The 23,110-nt window shown below is 36.3% G+C and overlaps 1 protein-coding gene across 1 annotated transcript in view; it reads left to right on the forward strand.

The window, feature by feature from the left end:
• LOC123314933 (suppressor of lurcher protein 1) overlaps window positions 1–22,203 on the forward strand; it is a 723,759-nt gene extending 701,556 nt beyond the window's left edge. Inside the window, exons 12-13 of the mRNA XM_044900400.1 lie at window positions 21,130–21,383; window positions 21,882–22,203. Of these exons, the coding sequence (XP_044756335.1) occupies window positions 21,130–21,383; window positions 21,882–21,934 (307 nt within the window). The 3' untranslated portion in view covers window positions 21,935–22,203. The remainder of the gene's footprint in view (window positions 1–21,129; window positions 21,384–21,881) is intronic.
• The last annotated feature ends 907 nt before the right edge of the window (window positions 22,204–23,110 follow it).

Genomic DNA, 23,110 nt, shown 5'->3' on the forward strand with positions numbered 1-23,110 from the left:
TATTAGGCCAGAATTGGGGAATTTTGAGGTCTCGCACTGCACTGATGGAATCTTCGGTCGCTTCCACGTTGGTGATTTCGTCGGTAGGATCAGAAGCCATTTTTAACACACACTTCCGTATCGAAATCTCGTAAACGCAAACCTCTTTTTTTACACGCGGATCACGTCGGGGTCACCAGTTTGAGGTGTAAGTGTTTACGGGAAACATTAAAACACTTGTGGAAACGAAGGAATATGTTTATTCATCGGGAGATCTGTTCTAATTACAAGAATGTTTCGACCGTTGTCGATAACTGCTAACCAGTCTCTGTAACCACTGTCCTCTTTTACCTATATTTGAGGTATTTATATACCTGCCCAATGGGCTCCGTGGACTTGCGCCTCCCAAATCTTTCTAGTCCCTTGTACCTGAAGTGACTCATATGACATGACAACGAAGATTTCATTGCAATTCGGGAATTTCCTTGACGGTGGAGAAAGTTGAGGGTCAAGTCCAAGAATGCCATTGTTACAATGTGCAGGTATCTTCTGGGGATGACAAACTTGGTTCGACACGTACACTGTGTCGAATCGCTTTTATCACCACAAGTTCCTGAAAAATGCCATGTCAACCTGGCGTACTAGTCTTCAAATGAAAGCAGCAGATTGCTCCATTACAACAGGACCTATTCCAATAAGACGTGGAATTTTCCAAGGAGACTCGCTGAGCCCTCTGTGGTTCTGCATAGCCCTGAATCCCTTGTCTCATAGATTGAATTCTACGGACTACGGATTTTCCAACAAGAGCGGCAGTAGAACTATGATGAAACTGAATCATCTCCTTTACATGGACGATTTGAAACTCTTCGCATCTAACGAAAAACAAATGCAACTGATGCTCAAAATTGTGGAAGGATTCTCGGAAGACATCAAAATGAAGTTTGGACTAGAAAAATGTCGACTTCTAAACATAACAAGAGGGAAAATAGAAGATGGTACGTTCAAACTCAAGGAAGGTGAAGAAATTGAAGCATTAAAGGAAGGGGACACATACAAGTATCTAGGCATAAAACAGGCAAGACAAATAAATCAGACCCAGATGAAGAAAGAATTAACGGAGGAGTTCACCCGAAGATTGAGAAGGATAATGAGAACTGGTCTTAACAGCAAGAATCTGATAAAAGCGATTAATACCTACGCTTGCTCGGCGCTGAGGTATTCATTCGGTATTATCTCTTGGACGACCATCGATTTAGCAGCTTTACAGAGAAAAATAAGGACGATGCTGACTAAACACAATAAACATCACCCCAAAAGCTCAATAGAACGGACAGAGCTGCCACGACATCTTGGGGGTAGAGGAATTGTTGATTTGTCCAACCGTATGTCCCAGGAAATTGAAGGACTTCGAAAATATTTCTTGAGCAAGGCAGCTTCGTCAGAACTCCATCGAGTAGTTTGTGTTGCTGCTAGTTCTACACCATTAAAGCTACAACAGGATCACTTGGAAACCGTCGAGCACTCCGCAGAAAGTAAAATGCAGAAACTTATTGGCAAACCTTTGCATGAGAGGCACCAGAACGAGTTCAACCATGATTACGTCGACATATCTGCGTCGAACTACTGGTTGACTTCCGGAAGGTTGTTTCCTGAGACAGAGGGCTTCATGCTCGCCATCCAGGATCAGGTGATTCCAACAAGAAATTACATGAAATACATCGCCAAGGATGCCTCAGTGGCGGACGATAGCTGTCGTTATGGCTGTGCTACACATGAAACTTTCCAGCACATCACCGGGGAATGTCAGAAGTTCGCGGGCACGGAGTACAAAAATAGACATGATGCTGTTGCCAAGATTCTTCACCAAGAATTGGCACTAAAACACCAACTTCTAACTTCGGAAAAGGTTCCTTATTACAATTACCATCCGGATGCTGTGTTGGAAAATGAACATCACAAGCTCTACTGGGATCGCACGGTTCTGACAGACCGGAAAATAACCCACAATAGACCAGACCTCATATTGCACAATAAGGATGAAAACACAGCACTATTCATCGACGTGGCAATTCCAAATAATAACAATCTTCTAGATAGACACACTGAAAAAAAATTTCAAAATACAGAGATCTCGAGGAACAAACCAGAAGACAGTGGAAGCTGAAAGATATAAAGACCATCCCTATTGTCATTTCATCTACAGGCCTGATACCGAAGAAACTACTAGAGAACTTGCGGAAACTTCAGTTGGACGAAAATATTTATAAAGTCATGCAAGGCGGTACTGCTCGGAACGGCGAGAACTGTACGCAAGTACATGGGGAATGCAGAGGAACACCGTCTGCTCCGACAGGAAGTGCGGGTGGAGCAGGAATCCAACCTACAGCAGGGAGCCGAGGAGCGACCCGGACCCGACCACCACCACGAGCCCGAAAACCTGGAAAGGGCTCCAACAGAGCTTAATCCTTTTGATATCTGAGATATCTGGGATGAGTGAATTTTCCTCTGGAGAGGAGTGTGAAAGCCGCAGAAACGGAGATAATGACCAAAGTTGAAATCGCCCAAATTTCATTTTTGGCGTATAACTCAAAAACAAAAGAAAATAGAGGAGTGCAGTTAAAGGCATTATTAGTTTCTCGAAAAAAGACGACATGAATGGTACATTCATTTGCTCTATCTGCAAAATGCATAGCACATTACGGTTGTCTTTTTTCGAGAAACTAATAATGCCATCAACTGCATTACTCTATCTTCTTTTGTTTTCGAGTTATAGGTCAAAATTGAAATTTCCATTTTGGTCATTATCTCCGTTTCTGTTTAAGCTAGGACGTTGAAATGAAAACATTATACAGACACTTTTTTATAGCAATCCAGTGGCGTATTATGATTATTTCCAACAGGTATATTTGCTGAACTATAACATAGAGATATATTTTTTCTTATGAAAACAGTAGTTTAAAATGACTTAGAAAGACTGAGGGTGATGTATAATCTATTTCTAAAACGCTAAAAAATGGCGATTCTTTTTAAATCATTTTAAACTAATGCTTTCCGAAGAAGAAACACATCTTTATGTAATAGCTTAGCAAATATAAATGTTGGAAAAAATCATCGTACGCTACTGGATTGCTATCAAAAAAGTGTCTGTAAAATGTTTTCATTTCACAATTCTAGAACAAACAGAAACGGAGATAATGACCAAAGTTGAAATCACCCAAATTTAAATTTTGGCCTATAACTCAAAAACAAAAGAAGATAGAGAAATGCACTAGATGGCATTTATAAGGTTTGTTCGTAGAGTGGTTCACAACGGTTGTGGACTGTACAGAGCAAGCGTAATTGCATTTTAGGGTAGCGAAAATCCATTTGCGCTTGCTCTGTACAGTTGTGGACTGTACAGAGCAAGCGTAATTGCATTTTAGGGTAGCGAAAATCCATTTGCGCTTGCTCTGTACAGTTCACAACCGTTGTGAACCATTCTACGAACAAGCCTATTGTTTCTCGAAAAAAGTCGACATGAATGTTACCTTCATTTTTCTCTATCTGGTTGGGTTGAAAAGTTGTAGTTCAGGTATCACCAATTTTGCCCACCTTGTGCATACTTCACACAAAGGTAGAGGGTACTTACCTGGTTCGAAAAATACCTCATATGCTGGGTCTTCAGCCATTCGTTCGGATCATACAGAGCGATTTCCTATTTCGGGTCATATATTGAAAATGCTCTAGTGAACGAACGAATGATCACAAACCCATCAAATTTGGTACGTGGAAGGACTACACTAATCCCCATACAGCAGATTTAACAGTTTATCACTTTCCAGAACCGTACTCTATTTTTTTCATATTATCGGAAATCATATAGAAAATCACCCTGTAGACCGAAAAGTTTATAAACCCGTTATAGTATTTCAAACTACACTAAATACATTCTTAATAAGATTCATAAAATCTCGTGGCACACTTACAGATTTTGAAAAAAAAATTGAATATGCGTACACGGAGATGAATTTTTTGAACGGCTTGATTTTCATGGAAAAATCATACCGAGATGTATCAAAAAGTGAAACATTATCAGTTTAAATCCACTTGATACGCAAGTATTGTAATATTCAGGGACGGACTCTCATTTCAGATTGTGTTTTTCAATAGCGGATAGGTCAAAAAAATCGTCATGTATATTGACAGCTAAAACAGATCAATATACAATTCTGAATATCGTTCACACAATTTTCATTCACAGGCGCTCACTTTCATTCATTTGATATAGAAAAAATAAAATTCATTTGAATAACTACTTCGTACAAATCTCTTTAGTTATTTGGCACGGAAGGCCTATTTCGAAATTATTGATATCGGCAGGTAATTTTTGTCAGTGATCTGAATCTATTGAATCAATTTCTATTGATATAAATAGAACTGTTTAATACACAATTACAAAACGAAAAAATCAAATGTGAAAGATTAATAAAAGATGCTCAAAATATGCTCCTTCCATTTCAATGCATTTTCGAGCTCTGATATAAATATGATGGGTTCATTTCCTTATCACTACAGGATTACTCTTAATCTTGATACAAGCTGCTTCAATCCTTTCTTTGAGTTGTTCCTTGGAATTTATTTCAACGTTGTAAACTATTTCTCGCATGTAAAACCATAAGAAATAATCCAGGGGCGAAAGGTCAGGCGATCTTGCTGGCTATGAAATAGTACTCCCTCGACCTATAACACGACCATCATAGCGGTTGTGCAAGAATTCACGGACCTGCAGATTGTAATGAGGCGGAGCCCCGTCGTGTTGGAAATAAATCCCAGGTTGGTTGTCATTTCCTAATAATCCAGTTAAGGATGATTTAAATGAATTCAACGTACTATCGAAAAAATTGGTCCAATCAATTCATTATTCTTAAGACCAATATACAATGAAATCTATTGGAAATAAAAATAGTAAATAATTGGAAAATGAATGAAATGAAAATCTAATGCTTGGAAAATGAAATAACTGAATACTGAGTGGATATAACCTTATAATATTCAACTTCTTATACATTTAGGTGTAATTTTTCCATAAAACTTTGGCCGCTACAAAAAATTTACTATTGAAAAACCCAATCTGAAATGAAAGTCCGTCCATGAATATTGCAATACTTACACATCGAGTGGATCTAAACTGATAATATTCTTCTGTGTCCTTTTTTTGATATATCCCGGTATGGTTTTTCCATGAAAATCAAGCTGTCCAAAAAATTTATCTCTGAGTACGCATTTTCAATATTTTTTTTTCTCTAAATCTGTAGGTGTGCCACGAGATTTTACGAATCTCATTTAGAATGTGTTTAGTGTAGGTTGAATTGCCATAACAGGTTTATAAACTTTTCCATCTACAGGGTGATTTTCTATATGATTTCCAATAATATAAAAAAAATTGAGTCCGGTTCTGTAAACTGATGAACTGTTACAGCTGCTGTATGGGGATAAGTGTAGTCCTCCCACTCACCAAATTTGATGGAATTGTGATCATTCGTTCGTACACTACAGCATTTTCAAAATATGACCCATAATATGGTTTATATCTATATGTTACGGCTAAAGATAGGTGTGAGCATAAACTTAAGATTAGCCGTCTAGACTTAGGTTTATATTTGAGGACCGGCTAAAGTTCGATAAAATATTCATCTGCGTCAGGGAATTCCATCTCTAGCCGGCTAATGTGCACATTACCCAAAACGGAACAGCTAAATATGTATTTGATGGACACGCGGAGGGGTGATATCTTTTGAATGGTCGGCTACGTTTTTGTTTCAATTTTTAGAATTGCTTCGAATGCTATTGTATTGAGGTTTTGTTACATAACGCCCATGGTTTTTCCTTTAATGAGTTATTTTCATATTTTCATCTGTTTAGGAGATTAATGCTCTTCAAATCGAGCATAAATTTTTTTAAATCAGTTCACATACACAAGTTAGATATATGGTTTTCCACAGGACAATAGGAACGTGGTTAGTCAATTGTCCTGTGAAAAACCAGAATATGACCTCACGAGGAAATGAAATATAAGAGTTCAGATATAGAGAATTTTTTTCTGTGAATAAAAGTATATTTTCCTCACCATTCAATAGTTGGGTTTATGGAAACATTTTCTACGAAACAGAAGCGATAGTTTCCAATGTTGCAATTTCTTCCCAACCAATACTTTTGCAAAAAAGAACCATGAATATGAAAATAGTTAAAAACACTTTTTCTAGCTGATTTTGTTGAAAATTTGTTTTAAGTCAATACGGCCTGTCGCCACCCTTGATGAGTCATCCCGGAGTGCAGTCAGTCACAAGCAAGATTGGGTACTGCTTCTTATATTTCCCCAGAATTTGACCTTTGGTATTTTGATGAAGAAGTTCGCGCCATCATTCTTATCTTCATTCTCTCCTTTTGCTCATTCAATCCCCTTGCAAATTATGAATAATAACAAGATGAGAGATAACCATTAACTCTACAGTTTTCGCTCACACACAAAATAGCATCTTCGTCTCGAATTTTGTCATGAGGCGTTTAGATTTTTAGATTCCCTAATAAGATTACGTTGAGACAGAGAAGAAACAAATATATGTTCATTCTCAATTTCTCAACTGCTTAACAGAATGCTTTTCTGCTATTAAGAATATGTAAAATTCCTACAAAAAATGCATTGCATTAATAGTTTGATTATATTACTATTTCATCACATTTTTTTAATTGCCGAAATTTGTGGACCTCAAACCTTGCCAATACTTTTCTTCATTTCTATTAGCTTCTACATTTTTAGCCGATGGGATGTGGTTACACTTAACTTTAGCCGGCTAAAGATAGAAGAAACCAACTTTAGCAAATACCCGAAGCTAAACCTAAGTTTAGCCGACTAATCTTAAGTTTATGTTCACACATATCATTAGCCGTAACATACATAAATAACAGAAAATGGTCCAAAACATTTTTTTCCAATATTTCTATGGTTTCAACTTTTGACGAGCATAGAAAAATAGAGCTTCCTATAACAAGAGCAGTCTCCTTCTGGCAATGTCATTCTTTCTATGCTTTTTACCAATTTTCACAAAATTTGAATCTCGATATATTTAATAAATTTTTATAATAATGAAAGGACTAATAGACGGAGACTGTGGTAATCATACGATGCTATATTTCAGTTATAATTAAGCTCTCAAAAAATTGCACAGAAATCTAGTGTTCCCATTTAAAGAAACATAAATTTGGGTCATAGCTTCGTAATTGAAAATCCTGCTAAAAAGCCGAGCACGCCACTGGATTCTTCGTAAAAAAGTGCCTTTTAATGTTTTAATTTCAGAGCTCTATCATCATCATAATCAGTATTAGCGGAGATATAAATTTATTTCCATATCGCCATTTTTCCAATTTTCACTTATAACTAGAAAACAAAAGAAAGTGGCCAAAAATGACTACTAGGTACTCTTATTAGTTCCTCAGAAAAAGAGAACGAGAATAGGCTATCAGATTTTGTCGACCTCCTCTGGTTTAAAAACTGTAGTGCTAAAACATCGAAATTTGCCCACCTTGTACATACTCGAGCATGTCAGATTAAGATACTGCATATGCCCTACGTGTAACTGACAATAAATTCATGTTAATCTGACAGTTTCCGTGGTTGGGCTGGCCGTACAGAAAAGTTGAAAAAGGTGAAGAATTTTTTTTCGAGCGTGTCAGATTTTTAGAGGATATGTTAATTGGACCCAAAGGAAGGTACTCTTCAATAAACTACTTACAACTAACTTACAATAAACTGTAAATTCGGACGTGAGGCAAAGATACAGCGGTCCTTTCAAATGCAAAAAAAAATCGTTTGTCAGATTTTCGCATGTCAGATTTTCATACAGATGGTTAATCTCTGTGTTGACATGTTAATCTGACAATAATCAAGGGGGGGCTTTCTTAATCCGATAGTATGAAGATGATAACAAGGCATTTTTTTGAATGAATATCTTCCTGCACCTCTAATCCTTGTTGTAATTAACCACATATTTATATCTTGATCTGACAAGCTTGAGTATGTACAATGATCGTTTTTTTACTATTCTGACAATCTGTCCTAGATAATTCCTCCTATATACGAGTCTAATTTTTGGTAGAGGTACCCTATAGGCTTCCATTATATTGATCTGACACGCTTGAGTAAATCCCGAATTTCGCTCTTGGGCTCCCGAACTAAAAATGAAAATCAAGATGATAGTTAGTTTGTTTTCATCTGTGACGTTGAATGTCTGAATGAATTCCAATGATGAATTAGTTCAAATTTTTGAGAAGCTTTTTATATGAGGTCTCCAGAATATTGAACAAGAATATAATCTTTTTTTTTTTCAATTCCCAGATACACAACTTTTAGACATTCTCCAAAGTCTCAAATTATTATTATTGGGGATTTTTGATTGCTAATTCTTTCATTGGAAAATGTAGATCCAATTCTATTCATTCATTTTCGTACCTATAGCCTCTGATCATTCATCACGTAAATTTCTTACTGAACTTTATTGCGCTGCAGGCTGTTCATTTTGCAGAATAGGCCTCACTTCGACCTCAATTCGACCCTCGACTCGATCAGTGCCAACGATTTTCGGATAGTAGCGATTATTTTAAATACTAAATTATTCACTACTCGACTAAACTACTAACTGAGTCTAAACAAGGCTATAGTAACGATTACTTTAACTACTGAATTACTAGCCGAGTCTTAAAAAGGCTTCACAGTTTGGTGTCATGAGTCGGGAGAGTAGACAGGAGAACGATCGATCACTACCTGTAGAACATATAGATAGCAGAGTGTCTGTAAATCGATAGAAGTAAGCCTCCCTGGTATCCAGACAAAGGATTACATTCAATTGTGCAAACTTTCGGATGCAAGCCCTGGACGTCAACTTGAGCTTTGGGAGGTTCGGGAGCGATCTAACGGGCCGGATGAATTGATTTCTGCCAGTGACACACATAGATCACAAAGTTTGATTTTACTAGGATGAGACGCGTTCCGCATTATCGGAAAATGTACTGATTTTTTATTAATTCTACCGATCTACCGATGGAGAATGCAATAAGACAGAAAATTATGAATAAGAAAATGCAAGATATATATAGTCCATTCAAGAATGATTGACATTCCAGTAAGACTAAGTCCAGATGCAGCTTAATATCTGGTCACAAAAGATATTCCATAATTTCAATCACAGAACTGAATATATAAATATAACCTATTTGATTTTGTGATGTATTTGAAAAGAACAAATATTGAAATTCAGAGCATATTAATCAGGCATCCAATTATTTTTTCAGTTTGTACGATTAAATTAAGAACAAAAAAAGCAGTACTAAATTCAAATTATCTTCGGTCAGTGCATAGATTCACATTTAGATCACTGTTTATTCCAAATACCAACCTAAATTCCGCAACAAAAAATCTCAACTAATGGGCTATTACCAACTTAAATTCAATTTTCCATAGCCACCCGAGATGTCAATCATTCTTGAATGGACTATATATGTAACCGAATTTTCATATTTTCATTTGTTTTTTCAAAATAACAGGAATTGAATGTTCATATATTGGATACCTATTGACTTTTACTCAATTATATTGGTTCATTACTGCCGTAAAAATAAGGTCGGTCAATCGTCCCAAAGTTATTCCTTAATAAGTCTGGAATTTCCGTGAAAAATATTAATAACTCATAGTTTTTGGACTTCGTTTGGTTTCTTTCTTTATAAATACACTGCGCAAAAAAACTAACGCACATTCTGAAAATCTCAATTTTAATGAAAGTTAACTCAACATTGACTTTATAACTTATTTTTTATGTTCTCTCGGGAAGGTTTTGAACGAAACAAGACACATTAAATGGAAGAAAAATTCAGGATTTCACCGAATCTTATGTGAAAGAAGAGAAATGAACAATTTTCAAAATACTGAAATGCTGATAAGTGATTTAATACTTGGTATTTCCACCCCTTGCGTTAATTACAGCTCGGCAACGACGGTTCATACTCAAAATGAGTGATCTCAAAATGTTCTGATCTAATCCTTCCCAGATTTCTCCGAGTTGGATTCCTAAGTCATTAAGAGTAGCTGGATGATTTTCTGAACTTCTCAGCCTTATTTTGAGGTTGTCCCAAACCTGCTCAACCGGATTGAGATCTGGACTTCTTGCTGGCCATTCCATTCGAGAGACTTCAACCTCTTCAAGGTACTCCTGAACGATGCGCGCACGATGGGGGTCTGGCGTTATCGTCCATAAAAATGAAATTTTCACCAATGTATGGGGCAAATGGCACTACATGCTCTTCAAGAATGTTCCTCATATACTTATCAGCATTCATAGCTCCATTATCAACGACCACTAGGTCTGTGCGAGCAGTCAAAGATATTCCGCCCCATATCATAATCGATCCCGCGAAACCAGTAGTATTCAGGAAATTGCACTGAGCATATCTTTCATGTGGACGTCTGTATACAAGGGAACGTCGATCACAATGGTAAAGGCAGAATCTAGACTCATCTGTGAGGAGAACTCTTTCCCAATCGGCGTCTTCCCAATGAATATGCTCTCTCGCAAAATCCAAACGCGCCCTTCGATGGGCTGGGGTAAGAGCTGGGCCTCTTGCCTTAAATCATATTCTCTGAGGCGATTTCTTATTGTCTGAGTGCTAATTTGCACCTCATGAGTTTGCTCAAGCTGAATTTGAAGGAGGCGAGCGGTTGCAAACCGTTGTCTCAACGAAGAAACTCTCATGTAACGTTCTTGAATGGCAGTTGTTACCCGTGGTCTACCCTGTCCTGGGCTTCGGACATTCATACCTGTCTCCCTGAATCGCTGCAACATTCTGGACACATGGACATGGAAAATATATTCTTGTCATGTCTTGACACACTTGTATGGGAAACTCCAAACCTTTCTGCACTTCTTGTGTATGTCCACCCTTCTTCTCGCAAAACTACCGCTTGGGCACATTCCTCTTGGGTCAAATTGCGTGTTTCGCGTTGCATAGCGATCGAGTGTAGAAAATCAAACGAAAGAAAAACTATTGATCACTAGAATTGATCGAGAACAACTGATTTTAAAATGGAGCCAATACATTCAAAATCTGATAATATCATCTTTTTTTATTCCTGCTGGGAAAAAGCATCTGTATTGAAGAAAACCGTTGAAAGTGGATAACATATGCTTGCATAATTCTGATAAAAGTAATTATCATTGAGAACACCTTCAGTTGTAGAATTAATTTGAGATTTCCATAATGTGCGTTAATTTTTTTGCGCAGTGTATATTAGACATTTGTTGACATAAATAAATAGATATAGATAGAGAGATATTCATTCAAATCAAGAATTATTGCACAAATTTAATAAAATTGAAATTCGTCAAACACACAGTTACTTACAAAAAGAAAAAAAAAATCAGACTATGAATATTGGTCTAACCTAATAATAAACTCGTACAGGTTTTAACATCTCTTATTCCTTTTATCACTTTGAAAGTGCATTAATCAATTTTATTCCCAGATAAAGAGGAGAGCTCTCTGTTATTGTCAAGCTGTGATGGGGATAAATGAAAGGTTCTTTTTTTCTAGTCCTTGAGTTGACATTTCTATAATCCTCAAAATAGTGAGGATGAAGACACATGAAGACAAGAACTCCATAAATATATAAACCAGATAATGTCGGTATATTATGTTCTCTGAAGTGAACCCCACATGACTCATTGTAACCTAAATTCAACAACGTTCTTAACATAGATTTCTGCCTCAAAAATACTAATTCAGAAGTGGAGCTTCCTCCCCAGAAAATTATGCCATATCGTAATAGAGATTGATAGTTGGAAAAATATACAATTTACAAGTATGTTAGTCTAGTCATTCTAGTTTTGAGAACACGCACTGAATATTCAACAGAGTTTAGTTTTTCACAAGATAGGCAATGTAATAGTTCTATTTTAGGTGATTGTCTAGATAAACTTCCAGGAACTTTGCACAGGTGAAAACAGTAATATGTTCATTTATACTGTGTAGGATTGCGGCTGTAGATCTATCTGTACAGAAAATTATGCATTCTGTTTTGGCCACGTTCAACATTAGATGACTCTTGCTGCACCAGTCCTCTATATCATCCAGAATTCTTTGAACCATCTCCAGAGTAGACACAAAAGACGGGGACCTCATGATAACATTAGTATCATCAGCAAAAGATACAAGCTCCACAAAAAGTCTCTCAAAGATATAATCACGCAGCACTGAAGGAAGATCATTGACGTAAATTAAAAAGAGCAATGGTCCCAAGATACTTCCTTGAGGTACACCAGTGTTGCTTAAGTTTGGTGAGGACTGATATTCTTTACCATTTATCACCACCCTTACAGTCTGAGGTCTGTTCTTCAAATAGCTCTCGATGAGTTTCAGTTGTTTATCTCTTATTCAGTACTTCTCTTTCTTTTTCAATAATATCTCTGTATCCACACAGTCAAATGCCTTTGACAAATCCAAAAATGACCCAATTGGCAGTTCCTTTCTTTGTAATGCTGTTATTAGGGAGTTGAATAATTCGAATATTGCTGTCTCTGTGCCTCTTCCCTGAATATAGTCATGCTGACTTGGTGAAAATATCTTGAATTTCTTGAAGAAATTTATGAGTTTTGTGGCCAGTACTTTCTCAAATATCTTCGCAAAGATAGAAAGAATACAGATTGGACGATAGCTACTTGGATCTTTAGGATTGCCATTTTTAAAGATTGGTTTTATAATAACAGTTTTAAGGGCTTCAGGAAAAACACCATCCATGTATGATCTGTTCATTATGTGGGATAAAGGTTCTGCTATAACATGTATACATTGTTTTATCACTTCGATAGGTATTCCATCATAACATATAGATTTGGACATTTTCATCTTTCTTACTATAGCAATTAACTCCTCTTTGGTGATATCAAACATGTAAAATAATTTTTCAAGATTTGGTATGGAATCAGAATTGTACTCTACATTTGGCTGATTTGATTTGATTGATGAAGTTATTAAATTTGTCCAATAGTTGTTGATGGTAGAGCACATCCTTGATTTCAGTGTGAACTTGTTGTTTTCCTAATGATTTATTGACAAGATTCCAGACAGTTTGTGATTTATTGGTGGACTTTAGGACGATTTCTCTATATTGTTCAATTTCTTCTTTTTTTATCATACTTACGTTATATATCCAACAAGACAAATAGAATTATAGAATTGTGTAATATACATAGGTATGGAGCAAGTTAACTAATGATTTGTTGTTGTTCCCAGGGGCCAGGGGGCAAGAGCGCAGATGAAAGGTTGAATTTGTTTAACAAACAAATAATCTGAGGAAGTATTTGAACCAGGCAATTGTCATTTCTGGCCGAATATTTATAACATTTTAAGGCCCGGTTGTTCAATTCGTGATTAAAGTTAATCCTGGATTAATTTTGACATTTCCGTTCAAATCTGTCACGTTAATCCATGATTAACTTTAATCTCGGTTTAAACCAGAATTGAACAACCGAGCCTAAAAGAACTTGATCTAACATACCTCATAAAGAAGTCATGATTGATAGGCATTTATAAAAATTGGACCAGAAACAGATCAGAAACGAAGTTCCTATATTAGGAACTTATTGATTGCCATAATCGTACAAGAAAATTTCAATTGACAATCGAAAGAAACAATAATTATTCGATTTTGAATTGTCGTAATCGAATGTGAAGTTGGCAATGAGAGCAAATAATGTGTTTTTTATGTATTAAAATCTTGAATACCTGAAAATATTATTGAGAATAGCCTCAAAAACATCTTTGATATGCAAGATTGATTATTCGGATTCGCATTCTTCGAAGATATTTCTTTTGTGAGCAGTAATTGTGCTCTCGAATTAATTCCTCCGAATGTGAACCTTTGCATTCCTCATTGGTTTTTATAATCGCACGCGAAGGAATTCTGTAGGTATTTGGGTAAATTACCGTTTCTACGCAGCTCATTAAATTACCTCCCGGTTATACGCAAGAATGAGTGCAATTTGATCAAAGGAGCCCTTTTCATCACCAAACAATCCACAGAAAAGGATAAATTCTACTTAACGTGGAAGATACGGCCTTCCGAGCCATTTTAATCAGCAAGGACGAGGATTGTTGAAAAGGGTTTGAGCGCGACAGAATATACGGAACATCGGTTTCCCAAATTGGTACAAAAAGAAATTAAAGAAGGAAATCCTTTATTCGGAATAAAAGAGAAAACGATTCGTGTCAAAATATTTCCTTCATAAAGTTTTATTCCAGATTCAATACATCCTTCTTTTTCCGAATCCTTACAGTATTTCCTTGGATTGTTTATTCGAAATGTGCTCAGAGAAACTATTGGTTTCTTCTTGAGTATTAGCCAACAATTTCTTCGTCAGAAATATATCATCCTAAACTTAGTTGTCAGATTGAAAGATTTCGGATAATCATATAGGGTTGGAAACTAGTACTAAACGCTGAAATTACGTTTTGAAGGCTCGTGGCAAATTTTGGGGTAATCTGGCAGATGGTTGCTGTCGTTTTTTTTTATTCAAAAGGGAAATTTAATAGGTGTACAGATCGGTGTTTGTACCGATATATTGATGAAATATTTGAATTATCCATAACTCCGAAACCATCAATTTTTTCCTTCTATGTAGATTGAGTGTTTATTGGTTTATGCCTCTACTCCAATTATTTATAATAATAATAACTCACCCAGCTCATTCAGATCATATATCAAAAATAATACGAATAGGTACTACAAACTTCGTTATGTATTTCAAATTTGAGTAGGTATTTTTACCTAGTACTTACCTATCCCTATTTCAAATCTACTTCCGTAGATTTTGACGGTTTTCCACAAAAAATGGCAGAAAACATAGATCTAATAAAATAGACAATCAAAATATGCATCTAATGATGTGTCATGTTTCCATACGAACACCTCATGATTCTGGAAATAACCTCAGAAGAATTAGGATTTTTAGTGTACGACTTTTATTGCTATGCCGTCTGTTCCGATATTCCTGAACAGTACTGTCAGTATTTCAGAGACGATGCCTATTGGCTCAGTCGTTGGAGTTCAATTGTTATTCGATTGCGGGCCAGTAAAACCAGCAATATCGGAACAGGCCCACCGTAGAATTACTGCCACGTTAATTTCTAAAATCATTGAAAACTCGACTGAGCGTTTGTCTCATTCATTCAGGGAATTATGTTTGTTAGATAAAAGAAACAATTGATTTTTGTGAAAAATGGATAGAAATCACGTTTATTCTAATGAAGTTTTATTGAAATTATTTGTTTTTTATGGACAATGTGATAAGAACTTAGAGAGAACTTGCTGAAAGTTCAATGAATGTTATTGTTATTATTCTTATCTTTCATTCACCCTTGAAAAAAATCCGAATATCCGGACAAAACGTCAGCACTTGATTCAACTTAGTCTTTATATAGTTTTATATCCAATATGTCACATCCAGTCGTTTGATAACAGTTAGGGCTCATGAAAAATCTGAAAATTATAAGCTTTTGGACAAAACAGTTATGCACATGTTTCTAGTAGCATGCGCGCAAAAGTTTTGTGCGATTTCATCAATATCGTTAAATTTCTTTTTGAATCCAATTATTTCATCTTTGATAGAAAGATTTTCAGCCAGATTTTCGGATCACCCATGGGGATGAAATTAAGTCCCATTATTGCGCAAGAATGGTTATGGACTACCTGTTTGATGCTGTAATAGCTTTGATACCATTTTTGATCCCTTTCATTAAAAAGTATGTTGACGACATAATTTGCGCAGTCCCTGCTGATCGGATCCAATTCGTCCTAGATAGTTTTAACAGTTTGAATCAACATGTTGAGTTCACAATAGAGGAAAAAACGAACAATTCTGTTCCCTTCCTTGACACAAGATTGATAAGAACAAATGAAAATAAAATAAAAATTGATGGTCACAAAAGATATCCAATAATTCCTATAGTTTCAGTCACAAAAATAAAATATATAAACATATTATAAAAAGGATTTAAATTGAATGAAAACTCAAAATTTTGGAGTAAATGAATCAGTCAATATTGAGGCACTTATTTTTGAATTTATAACGATACTTGCTTGTTTTATATAAAAATCAAGCCTTGTTTTAAATGTCCGTTTCCCTGAATTTTCCAGTTGAAGCAGTGCAACACCGTCTTATGGAGATTTCAGTTTTAATTTAGATATTCCGTTGCATTTTAGAAATATTTGTCAGAATTCTTATTAATAAATTCAAATCCTGTAAAATTGAAATTTCCATCAGTAATCCGCCGTAATAACCCAAAACAAAGAAAAAAGTGTCTTTCTGCATTCGGCGTTGTTTTTCCGTCCACAAAAACACCGTTGATTTGATGGATTCAGCATAAAACAACGTGGATTGCAGATAACGACAGTTTCTCTTACCGATAAAGAGATAACCGCCATCGAGAATATTTCTTCTGGGGAGAATATTCGAGAATACCGAACTTTTGGATGCAATTTTGGGTCACATGACCGTCCACATGTTGGAAAGTTGATAAATAGGCCGCACCACCGGACGAACGTCATTCATGATTCGGTGTTTATTATTGATTCATTATTCAGCTCTTGATTTCGTTATTCTTTATTCAGCTCTTGATTGATTCTTTATCCGGCATTGACTCTTGATTTTGAATTTTCGATCAATCATTCGATTAATAGTTCTCGATCCGTTCGTGATTTAAATTCGAGAATCCTGCGATCCGTTTTTTTTTCTTTTCTTTTATTGGTGGTGTGACCGTAGCGGAGCAAACCGTAAGTCTTTCCTTGATACCTCATACTTAGTGATTCAAAGTTGCATTCTTATTTATTTACTTGTTTGATTGTGTTAATCCCCCTGTTCAACGCAGACTTCAGTCGCTTGGCTTTCTGGTGAACCAAGACGAATCGACGGAAGTCTCGAAGTCTTTCCGCTGGTAATTCTTGGCGTGTACACGTTGCCACGGAACGACCACAGTAGCCTATCCCGTCCTACACCTGTTGTGTTCCGTTTTCGTTTTCCCGTTTACTCGGCGTGTACATCCTAGGTTGACACGGAGAGAACACGATAAAATACCCCGTTATCCTGTAAATTGTTGCATTGTGTTTCACCTGAATCAACCCCGTCCTGTTTATTGAATAGTTTCAATTCTGATTGGCCTGTATACTGAAAATCACTGAAAGTTCTCGGGATCAAACCCATCGCTAAATTAACCAATTACAGGGACTTGGATCTTTCTGAGACAACCGGTTACTGTAAATTTTGTGTAAACCCCGTACATCCCTTATTGTCTCAGACGGAATCAAAGTGACCGCTATTGATTACTTTCTTTCTTTAATAACTGATATTTTGAGTGAATATAATTAATTTGAATATTGTTTGAATATTGTTTAATTCATTAATTTCACTATGTTAATTTTGAATTACTGACCATCGAGTTAGTAATTGAGTATTTCATTTCTGTTTTCCTCATTTCGAACTTGGTCATCAGCTGTATATACACACATCGTCAAAAGTTTTGCCCCCCCCCCCCCCCCCTGGTTTCTCCAGAAATAAACAAAATATGTTCTGGAAATGAGATGAATATTTTCCTTTATTTCAACTACTTCATATTTGATAGAAAATCTTCGTTTGTTATTCTTTGCTTTATGCAGGATGAGACAAAATAGGAAAAATGAGAAAACATTTAAATTTATCGATTATTTATTTTTGATTAATTATAGTTATTCCACAACTGAATCCAAATTCAATAGTCCGTATTACCACCTCTTCTTTCAATCATCTGCCCAATACTAGGCATCCCACGAATCAAGTCATTAATGAAATTTTCAGGCATATCGTTCCATTCTTCCCGAAGGGCTAGACTCAATATATAATCATTATCCCAAATTACCTTTCGGTGTATGGGTTATCTTTGTATTACAATTTCACATTGGGTATATGTAATTCAATTTTTCAATTAATATCTCAATAAACACTCTTAATGAATTCCTTCCATTGTTTTCTGTCTACTGTTAGCACTTTGGCCTCTTCCACACTTTTTCTTCTCCGGTTCACCTCTTTTTTAACGCTGTCCATCCATGTTAGATGTGGTCTTCCTCTTCTAGGTTTCGTCTCCACTTTTGCCTCCCAAATGCGTCTTACTTGTCTATTTATTCCCATCCGTTGTAAATGTCTCCACCAACCCAACTGTCTCTCCCCGATATAGTCATTCAGTGATTCCACCCTCAACTGACTTCTGACTTCTTCATTCCTCCACCTGTCTCTCCTTGTCACCCCCTTTATTCCCCTCAAAATTTTCATCTCCATAGCCTGTAATCGACTCTTCTCTCTCAGGGTTGTTGTCCAGGTTTCGCATCCATATGTTAGCACTGGTCTAATAACTGTCTTGTACACCATCATCTTAGTTTTCTCGGCTATTTCTCTCTTCCTGATGAAGTTCTTATTCATGGCGTGGTAAAGTTTGCTGGTCTTTTCTATTCTATCGTTCAACTCTCCTTCCTGATTTCCCCTCTTATCAATACTGACCCCCAAGTAGATGAACTGTTCTACCTGCTGTATCACCTCTCCCTCTATTTCCACCCTCACTTCATCCTCCTCCTCTGAAACTCTCATTATTTTTGTCTTCTTTCTATTGATTTCCATACCATACTTCTTCAATGTTTCATACCAGATATCCACATTTTTCTGTATTCCCCTCTTACTTCCCGACATCAGCACCACATCATCTGCAAACGCACATTCTGATATCTCTATCCTCTCCATCCTCCAGTGTCCTACAAACAATTTAGACATATTTTCCTTGCATTCTTTTATAATTTCATCCAAGAATATTATAAACAGTAGACTCAATTCCTGAAAAGTTGAAGGTGGGTTTTGGCGATTGGATATTGCTGTCCCTAAGTAATCCCATACGTGCTCAATTGGATTCATGTCCGGTGAGTTTGCTGGCCAGTTCATTCTCTGGATATTGTTCTCTTGAATGTTTTGAACCCTTCGTATGCGATGTGGTGAGGCGTTATCATCCTGAAAAATGACAAATTCGATTATGTTTTCTGGGTAGATTGCACCAGTCATTGTTCGTTCAACGAAAGTAAGAGGGGTACGGCGACCGAACATTATACCTCCCCAGCACATTAACGATCCTCCTTGAAAGGGCACAACTTCCCGGGCGAAATTGAGTCGCTCTTTTCTGCCTGGACCTCTCCAAATCCTTTCCCGCCGACTATCACTTTGTAGACCGAATCGTGACTCGTCCGAAAAAAGTACGTTGCGCCATTGTGGTAAAAGCCAGTCCTGGTGGTGTTCTGCCCATTGTCGACGGAAAGCTCTATGTCCAGGTGATAGCCGAGGTACTCTTAAAGGTTTTCTTGCTCTTAAATATGAGGAATGCAACCGTCTCTTTATGGTACTGGTTGAGACTACCCGTCCATAGGTCCTCAAAAAATGACTTCGAAGGGCTGTTACAGATACCGTTCGATTCCTTCGAGTAAAATTTGCGATATAATGGTCTTCCCTTGCAGATGTTACTCTGGATCGACCAGGCAGCGGTCTCCGGGCAACACTGTCGGTTTCCAGGAAAAAAGCCGCTATGCGCCTTACTGAAGTCCGTGGAATATTCGAACGTTGCGCAATCTGGTGGTTTGACAAATTTTTTTGATGTAGGGCTACTATTCTTGCCCCGTCAAACTGAGAAATTGGATGTCCCGGCATTTTCCACAGAATATTCTCAATATTACAACTCGCGTTATTCGCTGAAAACTGATTCTTCGAATACACCTGTATTCTCCCGAACAAGAAACATTTTTTGCTGGTTTATTGTTTTCATATATAAGATATGATAAAAATAGTGAAGATTCGACACACAAAAAATTTTCATGTTACATTCAACAAGTTGAGAGTTGATAGAGGGGGGGGGGGCAAGACTTTTGACGATGTGTGTATTTGTTGACTTGAAGATCATTGTATGGTCCACTGTCATTTAGATTATTGTAATAAATTCGGTTTTAGTACCTACTTGTTATCGCTACCATCTTAGATAACCCCGAACTCTGTCTCCAACCAGTAGATACCTGGGTGGGTTTGCCATTTCTCCCTTATTCCGTCTGTTCCGATATTGCTGAACAGTACTGTCAGTATTTCAGAGACGATGCCTATTGGCCCAGTCGTTCGAGTTCTATTGTTATTCGATTGCGGGCCAGTAAAACCAGCAATATCGAAACAGGCCCATTGAAAGAATAGCTGGCGCTCGAGATTAAACTAATTGAAAACTAAACCCGTTAAAATTTCCTTGATTTAACCAGTGTATATTCTCAGTATCAACCTGGGTTATTACTTGAACTCAAGTTTGAAATTACAGACTATAAGAAGTATACGATTTTCACAAAATTAGTTTTCAAACCAAGACACGTGTTTCGCTATCACAATAGCAAGGTAAACTTTACCTTCACCGACCTGAAGATGCTATTGTGATAGCGAGTGGCGTGCTTTAGAAACTCATTTTGTGAAAATCGTATAATCTGTAAGTTCAATTCTATATTTTCATCAAGTATCGGCCACATCAATTCATTTTCCACAGCCAACCGAGATTTCAATAATTTTTGAATGGTGTATACTTATATATAAGTTTATCAAAGTACATTTCTTTGTGGAAAATATGGCGTATGAATAGGTTCGGATATTTTAAAGAATATCGTCAAAAATACTTGTATCGTATAATGTGTAAGTTCAATTATATATTTTCATCAAGTATCGGCCACATCAATTCAAAATTCATTTTCCACAGCCACCCGAGGTTTCAATAATTTGAGTGGTGTATACTTATATATAAGTTTATCAAAGTACATTTCTTTGTGGCAAATATGGCATATGATTCGGATATTTAAAAGAATATCGTCAAATATACTTGTCAATACGAATGAGTCGCAGCCAATTCGTCCTTATAGGCACTGAAATCAATTGGCCCGTTTTGTGATTTGTATTCCTCGAGTTTTTTTTAACCATCCGAAAATGAAAATAATATATTCGTCATAAAGTAGAACTATTAAACTCTCAAATATTTATATTCTTATAGGTGTGAGGCAGTGTCAGCCAGCGATTATGTCGAATTCTCTAACTACATGGCCCGCGATAGAAAATACTCCAGGCACTGTGGCCAACTGGAAGAATTTGACGTCGAGTCTGACAGAAAATTTTTCAGAGTCACATTTCGCTCAAACGATCGTCTGGATGGGACAGGATTCAATGCCACCTATCACTTTCTAAACGAAATTGAAACCTACACGAAAAAGCCGTCGGCGTCAGTGGGAACGTATGAAAGCTACCCGGGTAAGTTTGAGTGCAATGAATATTTCACAACCAGAGGCAGAGTTTCAGAATTGTCTTCCTTGAAGTAAATTTTTTCTATCTCTTAGGCTGTTGACCTGAAATGGAATACAAATAGGGGTTGAGAATACTTTGGTTATGTAGGTTTATTGCTATCGATGGAAGTTATAGATATACCTATTCCTACATTTCTATAGGGATAAATAGAAATTTGTTGTTTCAACTGTCCACGGTGATGATTGAAAATATTTCTTTCTATTTTTCGAACGAGATTTCACACACAATGGATGAACCAAATGATGTATGTGGTCACTCTGTCAATATAACATATTACAAAAATAGCTCATTCGTGAATTTCTCTTACTTGATCATTGTGTCTTACTTTGGTTTGCATGAAAACCTCGTCTACTGAAAACCCTTTCGTATTTGAAAACATGAAATTTTCAAAGACATCGAAGTCATAAAGATTCGTTTTCATAAATTGATTTTTTCTTTTTTCAGAATGGTGTTTCCACTACGGATTCCTTGTAATTTTAGCAAGATTTCTTCAATGAAGAAGATATCAGTGAGGATCGAAGCAATATAGTTAATGAATAACAATAATGAATTTTTGTACATTCCTACTCTATTTTTTGTTGATTCTTCTGAATTTATTCGATTTGATTTGAGTTGGTTGGGTGCACATTTATTGATTTGTTGAATTATATGGTTATAGTAATTAATTAATTCTATTTGAAGCATCTCGATCAACTCAAATATTTTCGATCATTCAAAAAGACTGTATAAATGTAAAAAGCTAGATGAATAAAGTGGTTGGGACATACCTACTGTTGGTCTCCTTTCTTAGTTTGAATTTGAGACGCTACCCACATGGCCGTATTGAATTAATTTGACAGATAGTGCGATAGTGGCACCTGTAATAGCACTTAAGACGAATTTTGGCGCTAGTGGTTAACTATGGTTAGGTTGTAGTTACTTGGGTAACCACATTTTGGCGAGGATAACCATGTATCTATGACGTTTTAATGACGTCACACGAAGTTAACCACGTAACCTTCCTCTTGAGTAGAGTTAATGGCGTGGTATGTCATTGAACTCTATGGGTTCCCATAGAGTTCAATGTGGTATATATTTCTATCTCCTTTCAATGAGTGAAATGGAATATTGGACCATTGATGTTATGTGGGATCAGAAATATAGAACCTCTGTGTGAGATTCACAAAGTTTCGAAGAGATGGATGCTATAATCAAAGATTAACCTTCCTCTTCGATATAACGTTATTTTTATAAATAAAATCCAATTTCTGTACCAGACAAAACATAAATAATAAGGATACTGGGAAAATAATCCGTTTAATTAATTTTTTCACTCGTTAAGCAAAACTGAAAATTTGAATTTGATAATTTTGATTATTCTTAAGCTTATGAATTATTATTTACTAAGTATGCTGAGGTCTTGGTCGGATTCAGACTTTTTGGATGATTTTTTGCTTTGATAGACTTGATAAAGCCCTGAGCTATTTGGCTTTTTGGACCCTATATACATAGTATATAGGGTCCATATACTATGTCAAGCAAAAATATTAATTAATGAGTATCTAGACAATCAAATGGAAAAGTATATGTGTAGATAGTGAAATAATGAATCCTCAATGTAAAATCATTTTTATCTATAACAAACTCACAAATATAAAGGAGTGTAAAAAAAAGGGTATTTTAAAAGGCACGGT

Source organism: Coccinella septempunctata, chromosome 6 (genome assembly GCF_907165205.1).
Source record: "Coccinella septempunctata chromosome 6, icCocSept1.1, whole genome shotgun sequence".
Classification (NCBI taxonomy): Eukaryota; Metazoa; Arthropoda; class Insecta; order Coleoptera; family Coccinellidae; genus Coccinella; species Coccinella septempunctata.